At 30.1% G+C, this 13,331-nt stretch overlaps 1 protein-coding gene across 4 annotated transcripts in view; it reads left to right on the top strand.

The window, feature by feature from the left end:
• Positions 1-13,331, top strand: part of LOC134536418 (tyrosine-protein phosphatase Lar-like) — a 1,395,465-nt gene that overhangs the window by 1,098,097 nt on the left and 284,037 nt on the right. For all 4 annotated transcript variants that reach the window (XM_063376130.1, XM_063376139.1, XM_063376144.1 and 1 more), the window contains exon 4: positions 6,022-6,149. In XM_063376130.1, the coding sequence (XP_063232200.1) occupies positions 6,022-6,149 (128 nt within the window). The remainder of the gene's footprint in view (positions 1-6,021; positions 6,150-13,331) is intronic.

Raw genomic sequence — 13,331 nt, forward strand, 5'->3', positions numbered from 1 at the left:
CTTAACAAAAGTTTTTTTTTTTTTAAGATTAAACATAAAGCATATTATACTCTATGAAAACTGATGAATAAAGATTATTTCCATGATGTATTTTAAACTTTATTACTTCCAAGTTTTATCCACCCGTTGTTTAATAAAGGCGTGAGTAAACCACTGCTTTGTAGGTTATACAAAACAGTGAGTGTAATCACAGCTCAGCGTTAGCCTGTAAAATCTATGAGGGCTGTGAAGTCATAAGAGTTTCACCGTTCTTTCACCCAATTAAATTACATCTTCAAGCAGAATAAATATTCCGCGTCCAAATTAATTCTTTCTGGAGCGTCTTCCTCGGATGAGGGTGTATCCTGGTCGCGAGTAGGAGAGAAAAAAAGAGTTTTAAACGAATCTCTGAAACAGATTTTTTTATCTAATTTATCCTTCTTGCTCTTTTTCAGCCTATCCAGATCTCCTCCCATTTTCGCTGATGAGACTATAACGCGGACTCCTGCACAATTATTGTTCCAACCCCCCCCCCCCCCTTTTTTTTCCGCCGAGCAAAGAGAATAAAGGGAGTTTCGCGTGGAACCCGGAAGTCACACGCCGTAGAGATGAGATTTTGTTGAATTTCTGGGTCCAAAGAACAGGCCCTGGGAAAGTAAATTAGATCTGCGTTACTGGAAAACCCAAACTTTGAACACCGTGAAATTTTTTTAAATAAGTTTCTGCTCTAATCTATCGTCACTTTATAAATTGTTATCTTCACCACCCGTAAAGTTCCATGAAGAATAAAAATAATTTTATGTTAAGTTTGAAAACTTCTATCCTTATCATTGAGGTGACAGAAAAAAAACCATATGCCTTGGTCTAAAAGTAAAACACTTTTTTTTTTTTTTCATTTTGGTTTCAATTATATACGCACTTTTTCCTTCTCACTTATAATAACATATTTGTATTCCGAAACATTTTAAAAGGAGGGAACAAACAAATACAAGAACATTTTTAATTTGGTTTATATAATCAAACGAGTCCTATACATTCAAAACTGATGTACAAGGTATAGTTTTAGGAGGTAGTAATTTTGATATGGTTTTTATTTTTACAGTTCTTAAGATAACAGTTGTAAAAATCCATTCCTTACACCAGAGGGCACAATAGAATACGGTTTGCAAATTATGCTTTAACTGGGACAAGAATTTACTACTCTTGAGCAAGAACACCAATTTTAAATTTCAAATGTCATTTTTCTCTGGTGGTTTAGTATTTAAGAGGTTATATATGTTTGGTTTTAGTTCTTAGCTGTATTTTTTATTACGTTTATTGAATAATTTATACAATTATTTTAAAAAAATTTGATTTTTTAAGCACTCGTGATTGTAATTTAATTTTTCATAATGCCTGTTTTCGATATTTGTATCCTTTATGAGCTATTATTTTTCTCCTTTGAAGTTCCAAATCTTCTGACTTGATGTGTTTGTAAAAAATCTTTAAGAATTTATTGATTTAACAGCAGTTTTAAAATTGTAATTGTATTCACTTTTTGGACAATTTATTATCAAACATAAAGTGAATATACAGTATACAACACAATGATGTAAACTGCACTATTCTCGACATTTAATTCTTCAACATTTGTTAAGTTATAAAATATATTGGCTTTATAAGTAAATTTAGCCAAAATTCTAAAGAACATGAATAAAAATGATTCATTTTAAAGAATTGATTCATTTTTAAACTCCTGGAAGTTCAATTACATTCTGCACAAATAATTCTTAACTTTCATGTTACATGATATACTGGACGTAATTTGTTAGAATATTAGCAAGTTTTTGAACTATAATAATTAAATAAAATTCAAGCATAACTCTAATTGCCTTAAATACTCCCATACATAATTATTCTTTAATTTTTATAGTGTTTTATTTTTTGGTGGAGAAATATATTAAACATAAACATCTACAAATTTAGCGAAAATAATTATAAAACAAAACCACATAATATTGACGCTTTCTATCATCAATCCTTGCATCCTTTTTTTATGCTTCAGTGTTCAGAATGTTAATTATAAACCAGAATTATGAATAAGGATCTCCTTTAACGTTATTTCATAGGTTACCTGATTATTGCTTTGTAATTTATCTTCATGCGTGAGATGATGTGGTGATGTTAAAGTCTCGTTGAAACGAATAGCAAGTAAAGAGAATAAATGGTTGTCAAAAAAGTTATGAGAATTATTTAACTTTTAAAACATAAATGCTACAAAAATTAAAAAAATATATATTAAATGGTATTTCTGTGTTTGGCTTCCTGAGTTAAAGTTATTTGTACAACTGCTGTCGTTCGACTGGACGTGCGAGTCTGCCCGAGACACGCACACTCGCCTAAGCCGCGTTCTGTTCGCTACAGAAGTTCGCCGGAGGACATTTTGCTCCACTTTGCATTCTCCTCGCTCGGAAGTTTCGGACTGCCAAACGCTGCCAGGGTCGCAGCCGCGGGCAGATGCGGGCATACCTCTGTGTTAATAAACGTGTGCAGAACTGACGTGAATTGAAGTGGGTCTTTTTGATGTCTGAAGAACAGAGTTCTCTATTTTTGAATATCAGAAAGTTATAAATTTCCTATGATATTTTTAAACGAATGAAAATGTCACAGTTTCACAAGTTTTTGGTGAATGTTCATACATATATTTATTGCGTTGCATAACTTTAACCAATTTTCTTTTAAAAAAATTTAACTTAAAAAATTAGTATTAAATGTATTTTTGCAGCCCCAAAACTACATTAAAACTTATTTTTTTTAAATTTTTATTATTTTATAGGTACCTGAATATTAATGATCTGATATCATTCTGATGGTGTCAATTTGACTTAAAACAAAAATTTTTTCTTTATCTTAAACATTATTGCCGTCTACAAAATCTAGTGGAAAGGCCTTCGGTTGGAATTTTAAAGCTTGCGTTTAAAGTTTACATTAAATTTGGTTTTCGAAGAAAATTTTCTTCATTATTTAATTGTTCCTATGTAATGAATCTAGTAAAAATTAGATTTCCCAAATCTTTACATAATAACGAACACCGAAATTAGTACAGCATAACTTTATCATTATTAAAATGATGGCTTTCAAGATCGTGGCGGATTTCACTACGTTTATGAATAAATTAATCAAATTATGAGCATCTGTTGAATTATTACGTTTGGCTCTGAGTTCGAAAATAGCATTGGTACTTTAGTGATTCACAATTTGGTACAACCAGAAATTCCAGGATATTTTTAGACATTCTAGTATTTAAAACATAGTAAAATCAGAAATCATTGCATGATTGTAATTGGCCTCAATAAACTGTGTGTGTGTTTGGTAAGAAGGGTGCCTTAAAATATAATTTTAAGTACTGTTGATGCAAAATAGTCTGTTAAAATTGCACGTCTATTCTACCAATTTTTTTAAATTATAAACGAAACTATTATTTCTGTATTTGACGAAAATAATCAGGTCTACGTATTAGTGGTGCATATTTACGGGAAGAATGATTATTTATGTTAAAATATTTATTTAAAGTGTTTGTCTTGTGATTCGTGTAAAAATTTGATCTTATTTTAAGAAAATAAATACAAAATCAGTTATGTTTGCTGTAAATAAATATAAATTTTGTGTTTAACTAACTTTTGTTCATTCGTGTGTGAAGTAAAAATCATATTTAATTTCAAAGAAATGATGGTACTCTCAACCATGCAATTCGTTATTTTTCAGTAACTCTTAGGTGATACAATTTACTGAAATTTTAGACTACAAGTGTGTGTTGTATTACTGAAAACTTGAAATTTAATGTACTTCATCTGTCTGGTTTCAGTTGGTTTTTTAGTGGGTCACAGATACAAATTCAACTTTAAACTTGCAAACAAGAGTTTCACTGGTAAATTTTATAAACTTGTTCATTTTTAAAATACCTTCATTTTGTGAAATACTTATTTTAACTACCTGAAAAAATTATGTTACTTAAACTATTTTGTTAACGATGGAGGTAATTTTCTTCGCTTGTTTAATACGTAGAAGTAAGTTAATATTTGTGCAATTGCAAACATGTATTTTCATTAGTATGTCAGTAACACATCATAGTTATATAATGAATGTTAATTAAACGTAATCCCGATACATAACGCAGTATAGTAAATCCAATTTTCCGAAATAAATTAACATCTGAAATATGAATGATTGAGTTTTGTGTAATATACACATTATTGTTGCCATTTAAACCACAAATGAAAACAAATTATCTGCAATTAAATATACCAAATTTGACGTATTTTCACTACACGTTTTTGATCCCATTATTTACACTTTAGTGCTTTTATAAGTTTTACTTCTGTAGGCGCGTTATAAAAATTTATGAGTGTAAATTTTTACGATGCTGCGCATCATGCAACGAAATTTTCAGAGGATACAAAAAGGCTTCAATAAAATAAAACTTATAGGTGATTTTTAATCTCATACTTTAATTATTGATATTGAATACTGTTCTATACCATAAAAAACTTTTTTATTTAAATATTTGTGATATAAATTGTGTATATAACTTTTTCAAGTGTATTTTCAGGTGTATTAAAATTCATCATGATTATTTTGCTAAATTAAATAATTAATTTTATACACCTCTTTACATTAATAATAAATATATTTTTTTTAATTTTATTCATTTTATCATATTTACACTTTACTAGCCTTATTTATAATATCGCTCCAGTCCACTTTATTATTTTATTTCTATTAATTATTTGCATGCAAAATTAAAGTTAGTTTTTTACTACGCCAAGTAAGTTAAACTTATAACGCACGTACATAAGTTGACGCACCCATATTTGTTTAGTTACATTGTAAATTTCTTTAATTTTTGGGTTAGTGTGTTTGGATCCCACGCCGAACTTTACTGTTTTTAATATGTTTTTAAGGTGTTGAATATAATTGTACCTGCATAATGTGGGAATGTTTGTTTCCAATAATTTAAACAATTTACTGTTTTATTTTAGCTTCAAAATTTGCCAATATGCCGTAAGTTTGTTTCGCATATTTGGTTTTTGTAGTTACGCTCTTTTTATTGTTATATTATATTCTTATTTTTGTGATCACTTCAATTATTTCTGCTAAAATTATTGTGTAATATCACAGTGCACTTAATATACATTAATATAATAATTTCAAAAAAAAATTGCATCATATATATGAAATAATTTTTTTTTCTACAATATTAAAAGAAATTGAATAATCAATAAAAAGTTCGTTTGTATGAAGTATAATTGTTTGTTGTAGGCCTATTCATCATTTTTCAACGGATGCCTAAGGCGCTTTACAACTAACTAGTAGTTAAATTTTTATCATAGGTTTGTAGGGACTTGGTCACATTATCAACACATAACTAAGCGTACAAAGAAAAAATAAAGAGTTGTTTTAAATTCATTTAGAAGTCCTAATGTTGCAATGTAAGATTTTTTAAATTAAACAGAAATATTAATGTAAAATTACAGATATTAATACATTTACATTAAAACAACTGTCATTAAAAAAACTGTTCACAAAATCTGGTTAAGGGTTATTACACGGAAATTTATTCTTTGTGTTGTCTCAGTATCTCCAATAGTTAAAGTTATTTGTCAATCGTTCTTTAAATAGCTTTCCAGTTTTAACTGCGCGCATAATAAGCTTGATACGACCAAAAAGTCAACATTTTTAATATTCGATTATTCTTTAAAAGTATATAAATTATGCTTGAATGAAACATCAAATAAATTGACAATTATGAGCTAATTTTCGTAAGATATATTCAGTATCATCTCGAAAAATAAATTTCATATATGCAAAAATAACCACAGCCGTCCATGTGTTTCGCAAAGTTACAATATCTTTATCTTGTGGTATCACAAATTATTTCTTGGAAACTGTTTTCCAAAGGAATATTTCGCAAAGATGCGTTTTTTTTTTAAATTTCTGTGCGTGTAATGCTTTCGAGATTCGTTGGGGCATATTGACTGATTGAAATCGCCTCGTTGGTTCCAGAGCCCACGACGGACATAATCGGCGGGCCGGACCTGTACATTGACCGAGGGAGCACCATTAACCTGACGTGCGTGGTGCTGTTCAGTCCGGAGCCGCCTGCCTACATCTTCTGGAACCACAACGAAGCGGTGAGTCCGCTACATCCCTCCCCCCTCCTCATAAACCCTAAAAAAACTCCATCATTTCCACTCTGTTATTGTATTTTTTTTTGTAAACGAAACAGAAACATTCGTGTAAGATTACTGATATTTGTACATTTGTACACTTACATGAAAACAACTATCTGTATCACTGCAAAATAGCACTCGCAGTATGTAATGCTGGGTTCAGATCCTTACCCGGAAAAAATTTATGTTTTGTGTTGTCCCAGTACCTCCAGTAGTTTAAGTAATTTTTAAACAGTTCGCTGAATAGCTTTCCAGTACTAACTGCGCACATTAATATAAGCATAATGAAACAAAATCAAATCCAGTCATTGATATTTGGATTGATTTTGCCAAGGTTTGGAAAAAAAATTATGCTTCTCTGAGACATTTAATTAAAATATAAAATAAAACACAAATTTAAGTTAGAAATACTCGGTATTAACTCGAATAATGAATCTCATATATGCACAAATAACCATAGCCATGTGTTGTAAAAGGTTACAATATTTTTCTTGTAATAATACAAATTATTTCTTGGCAACTGGTTCCAAAAGAATGTTTTGCAAACAAGAACTTTTTGTGTACACTCCCCCCCTCTCTCTCTCGTCCCCCCTTTTTTTTAGACAAAGTTTCTAAACAATTTATAATTCCCATAACCAATGAAAAAGAAATTGAAATTAGAACAGTCTGCAAATCGGCTGACACAGTCATCAACCAGAATGACTTAATCAACTATTCCACATAATTTTTTAATTCGTTGGAATTGTCTGGATTGCCACCTCACAATTTGGAATTGAAACTCGGCTCAGTCATCATCATGTTGCGTCATATCAGTCTACCTCGACAATGCAATGGAACTAGACTGGCTGTGAAAAAGCTCATGAACAATGTTGTCGAGGAGACGATTATCAAGGGAAAGTACAAAGGAGAGGATGTTTTGATTCCGCGAATCCCGATGATTCCAACGGACTTGCCATTCGATTTTAAACGGCTGCAATTCCCCGTGCGACTCGTCTTCGCAATGACCATCAACAAATCACAAGGCCAGTCGTTGGAATTTTGCGGAATTATCTTGGAGTTTCCGTGTTTCGCGCATGGACAACTGCATGTCGCGTGTTCGCGTGTCGGAAAGCATTCATCTTTGTTTATTTATGCACCGACAAACAAATCGAAAAATGTAGTTCACCAGAAAGCTTTGCACTGATAGTTAACTGCATTTATCTTTCAAGTAAATAAAATAATTATATACATTACACATTATAAACGAGTTTCATTTATAACCAAATTAAACCAAACCGTACACAATGCGGCTAAAATTCTCGATCTCAATGAATTAGAGTTGGAAGATTGATAAATATTGATAATCGCTTATGAAGAGTTACAATAAAATAATTTTAGGTGGTAAGATGTTCTCCAGGTCATCATAAAACCTAAAAATTTCAACAAAAATATTTATCTAAATTTTAAAATGGTCCGACAAACAATATCAGTAAAGTCTATAGAAATTTGTCATAAATACATGCTTCAAATAGATAAAAGTGAGTTCTATAGCTACTGAAATAAAACACACTAAGATATTGTTTATAACCTTTCTAAAATATGTCTGAAATACAATTTTTAACTAGCTAAGAGTGCGTTTCACAGCTAATGAAATAGCATACACAAATACATTTTTATATAACTGAATGTTGCCTGAAATCTTTTTTATCTCAATTTTTAAAATATTATAAGCGATGATAAGAGTGTTTAACTAACAGCTTGTCTCAAAATGTTTCGCGAAAAATCACTCACACTATTTATTATTATAGTTCAAATGAAACTATAAAATAATTTTCTTTGTAATTTAAATTTATTCCTTTTACAAATAATATGAATTAAAGGTTTTCTAATATGTTTGAAATTTATGCTTTTATTATCTAAGTGTCTGTTCTGAAGCTATTTAAATAGCTGTGAAATATGTTTAATATACGTGCTCTTTCTAGATAAGAGTGAGGTCCACAGCTACTGAAATATCCTATACAAATATATTGTTACGTAACTGGGTGTTTCCTGCATTTAGTTTTTATATCAAATAAACTTCTTACTACTTTACTACATATTTGCATATATATTATTTTGTAAAGCTTAAACTTTGTTTTAAATTTTCTTTAAATAAAGTATTATTGTTCACATATTTAAAGGAAATTTCGGGAGATTAATATCTATAATAAACGCAAGGATTTTTGATGATATTTTCTCTGATGAATACAAAAGTAATTTTAATTACTATGACACATATGTATTGTCATAAGAAGGTAAATTAATTTTATCATTAAAAAAATTAAAAATTTACGTTGTGTTTGAATATAAATTTTTAATCGCATTCAACAATTCTTCTAAAAAAAAATCCATTATTTGCTTTGTAAAAGTAAAGTAAATTCAGTAAAGTATCTAAAATTATTAAAGAGTAACTTTAAAGATTAACTGCATCATGTATTGTATAATGTGTAAGTGTTAGTATTAAGGTCAGTTACGTCATGAGGGAGAAACTCTAATTGCCGAAACTCATAATGTTTGAAGTAGTTTTGGGCTCATCCACCAGATAGTAGCTTTCATAATATACAACTAACATGGCCACATTGATAGTGAAAATTAATGTATCAGCAGTTATCAGTTAAACAAACCAGTGAAAATTAATTCACTTTATTTTGGTAGCCACATATTTTGTGGTGTAGCATACCAGAAATACTACATCTCCTACCATTTATATAGAAAATGCTGTTTATATTACAAAAAAGTTTTAAGTTTTTTGCAAAATTTAAATTTCTTCTACTGAGCAATTAGTCGTAAAGTTGTTAAATTTTCATTATAAAGTTAATTTTTTTGCTAGTATTTATGGGCCCACACAACAGATAGTACAGCAAAGCATCGTTTCAGTTTCCAATGTAAGAGTCGGACTTCTATATCTTCATCGTTGTTTTGTGTGATAACCCTGATTTACAAAATACATTTTCCAACAAAATTTATTGTTTTTGTTTTTAGTTGATTCGTGCGATATTACACCACTCTTCGAATGTTTTAAATAAACATAAAAACACAAAATATTTTATATGTTTTATAGCATTTTTTAAGCCATATTGGATTCGAATATCATTATTTACAGAGATTTTGATACATTATGGGCGAAAGCTCCAATATTTCCCTGCTGGTTGCATGCTATATTGTTCATTTCGCAAACACGGAAACGATTTTTTTTTCTTTGTAAACTTCACAGCGTGGAAACAAACTCGTGGTTTTATTCATCCTTGAGGGTGTGCAGGATTCAGAAAGTCGGAAATGGGTTTTAAAAATTTAAACAAAAATAAAAAGAAAGTGGTGTGTTTGAAAAAGAAAATGATTATGTTTTTTTTTTTTCTTTGTCGTGCTATCCCGAGTGGAGTGCGGGTTGCAATTTATTACGTGGCCTCGCAATGTTCTGAGCTAGTTCGCCGTGAATGCGGTTGAAACAGACAAAAAAAGAGCATGGGGAAAGAGCATAACTGGGTCGTGGCATGAAATTACTCCCGTGTGTCTGGGACACGTGTTGTCTTCTGGCAGGCAGCCACCGAGGTAGGTGATTTTTTTTCTTCTCAATTTTCCCTCGATACAGGCTTGTGTGTGCTTACGTTATGCGTTTGTGTGATGAGACGTGTTCGTGAAGCTTGTTTTTCACAGCGATCGATTAATTTCCCGAATTTTTTTATATAAAATAAACTATTCAGTATTCACCATTTCCTTTTTTACTTTAATAAATGTGTTTTTTAACAAACTAGATAGTGTGTAAAAGTTTTTTTTTCAGCAGTCAAAAAAATATTTAATTCGAATACAAAAAATTACAGGCAGTTCAGTTTTTGTCTAAACTTACGAAATTGTTTCAGATATACATATTTCTTTCCTAATTTAAACTCTTGGCAATCTAATTAAAAATATGACGAGTTGCTGATGGACTTATGTTTGTCAGAATTTTCATGCTCTGTATTAAAAGAACTTAATTTTACAAAGAAAACTCATTACATAATGTGCCAAGAATTTTTTTTGAGAGTTCATTATAAACCGTTTTAATTAAGGCTATGCTTGTAAACAATAATGCTACCTATTAACCTATTTTCACATTAAACAATTTAGGAAAGCAAGTTTAAATTTAACTTGAAATTATTTTAACCAAAGAATTGACATCAATTTATAAATAAATTTTAAATTTTGTTTTCATTCCAAGACTGCTTAAAATTGGTTAGCATTAGAGAAATAATAATATAAGCCTAATACGTTTCATATGGTAGCTTCAAAGTGATACATAAATAAGTAGTTAGTGTATTTCGTAACGTAGATGATTTAGATAACATTTTAAAGAAATCTTAATAAACAGTCAGACTAGTAAAAATCAAAAATCACAGTCCGCGTTAGTATTAATAATGCTTCAATCTTATTGGATGTAGAGTTGTTATAAATTATATTTAAATTTTCGTTGGATTAGGAAACAATTTTTTGATAATGAATTCACAAATAAATAAATTATCTCAACACAAATTGAGAAAATTATGTTAGATTGTATAAATTTATTAAAACATTTAATAACATATTATACGTTACAAAACCTTAAATAATCTTACAATAACCTACCAGAAACGATCAAATTTAAGTAAGCTTCACAGGTACCTAAACATATTAATTATAGTAAACATTTTTGTGAGAAAACTTATTTCTCAAAGCTTGCAGTTATTTAAGTTGAATGGGGATGCATATTTAAAAATACTATGTATTTTTAATCTGTTAATGCGTGTCTCTATAATCATGTTTGCCTTATTAAAACCAAACTCTGATAACGTATAGAATTTGTTTTCAGTTTCGAACAGGGCAACTAATCATTCAAGCCACTTCCATTTAAAACTGAGCAAGACAGCTCAAAGGACTAGAAAAAGCAAATCTCTACCTCTGACACATAAGAAACTGTGTGCAATTTTTTTTGTTAAAATTAATGTTTTACAACTATTTGGACCACAGAGCTAATTTTTTTTGGGGGGAGGGGGTTTAGCACTAAGGGCAAATACTCAAAGTAGCGTTGATTTAGAAGTAGAGGCAAGAGAACTATGTTCATTTTTAAAAAGAAATAATGACAATCTAAAATTGAAAAAAAAAATTGTAAGTGAGAATTATAATTTTAGACATCAACAAATTTTGAGTCCGAAATGCGACATTAATTTTTTTTAATGGATACAAATATTTATGTAAATATACAGATATTTATAAATTTTTACAATTACGTGAAAATACTGGTTTAAGACTCTTACGCGGGCATTTTTGCTTTGTGTTGTCACAGTACCTTCAATAGTGAAAATCATTCTGGAACCGTTCCCTGAATAGCTTTCCAGAATTAAATGTGCACATTTATAAGCATAATAAAAACATAAAATCCAATAATTATTGACTATTCTTTTATCACATTAATGAGTAAAATAAATATAATTTCCAATTAATGAATATTATATTATCTTACCCATAGTTAAAAAATTTTGAATAAAATATAAATTAATATATAAAATTATGGACCAATTATCTTAGGAAATACTCAGTATTTTATTAAAAAAACATAATTAATAAATACAAATATAATCATATCCATGTGTTGTACAAAGATACAATGTTTTTCTTGTAGTATAAAAAATATATCTTGGCATATGGTTTCCAAAGAAATCTTTTATAAAAATTTGTACGTGTACTAATTTATGCGTGTTACAAATTATACTTACTTGTCGTAGTAAAAAATAAACTTTAATTTTGCATTCAAAGTAAAATAATAAAATGACTAGAGTGACGTTATAAATATGGTTGGTAAGGTATAAATTCAATCAAACAAAAAAAATTAATAAATACTCATTATTGAATATTAATATCAACACTTGTATAAAATTAAATATTAATTTAGTAAAATAATTGAGATTAATTTTATTAGTATGAAAAATAATAAATAAGCTGATATTTACTATAATTTATTAATTTAATTTATTTTTTAATAATAATTTAAAAAATATAATGCAAATATATTACATACAGGAACATAAAGACTTCCATGGAAAAAGGCCAGGTGACTATTGAATCTTCCCCAGACACTCCCTGCCAGTTTCAATGGAAGCTTACAAGCGACATGACATCGTTATACAAACGTGAACATAACCTAACTTCTATAAGTACACTGTACAAAGTTTATATACACAATTTGTATCACTAATATTCACAATTAATAAATGTATTTAATTTAATGGCACAGTATTAAATATCATTCACTAAATTTATATGAATTAATAGCACATTTATATTATTTTTATTTCTATGTAGCCTTTTTCCATCCTGTTGATTTTTTTGTTACATGCTGTGCACGCATCGTAAAAATTCATTCTTATAATTTTATTCATAACACGCAAATATAATTTTATACTAGCTGCAGTACCTGTCTTTGCCCGGGCTGAACACCGGGTGATATATTGTCCGCGAGTTACAGCAAAATGGATAGCGATATGTCTAGTGTGTTGGACATTAAGAAATGACACATAATTACTGTTTGTGTATCTGTGACCTATGATTTTCTGTTTACCCAGGTTGATCGGTTGAAAGGTTTAGAAGTTGATGCGCTACAGCGCCATCTAGCGGCGAGTTACAAAAAAAAATGGATAGCATAAAAACCTTCTTCATGATAAAAACACTTCGATGTGCCAACTTTCATGGCGATCGGTCAAACGGTGTAAGAGTTTATCGACGTCATACATGCCAACATCCAATTATATATATTCTTATATTTCGAAATTTTGGGGCTTTCACTTTTGTGGAAAGTGAATGTTCAGGACCTCGAATGGTTTGGAACAACTCCATCTCGAAAGAAATGATATTTGAAATTCCTGAAACTTTCGAGATTTTGGGGCTTTGTCCCCAGAGGGGGAGGGGTGATTTTGATGACCTTGCGCGAGTCGCCGACACGTGTTTTCGAGATATTTCTGCCGTCGGGACGGCTCGCGATGACGCGACAGGCCCCGGCCGCTCTCGTGAGTTCTGGAAGTTCGCTGGGGCCTATATATAGGTCCGAGGACGTCAGTCAGTTGGTCTGAGTCGGGAGTTCTCCCGCGGCGGAGATCCGGGCGATAGTGCCGCGGGTGC

The sequence above is a fragment of the Bacillus rossius genome, chromosome 1 (genome assembly GCF_032445375.1).
Source record: "Bacillus rossius redtenbacheri isolate Brsri chromosome 1, Brsri_v3, whole genome shotgun sequence".
Classification (NCBI taxonomy): Eukaryota; Metazoa; Arthropoda; class Insecta; order Phasmatodea; family Bacillidae; genus Bacillus; species Bacillus rossius.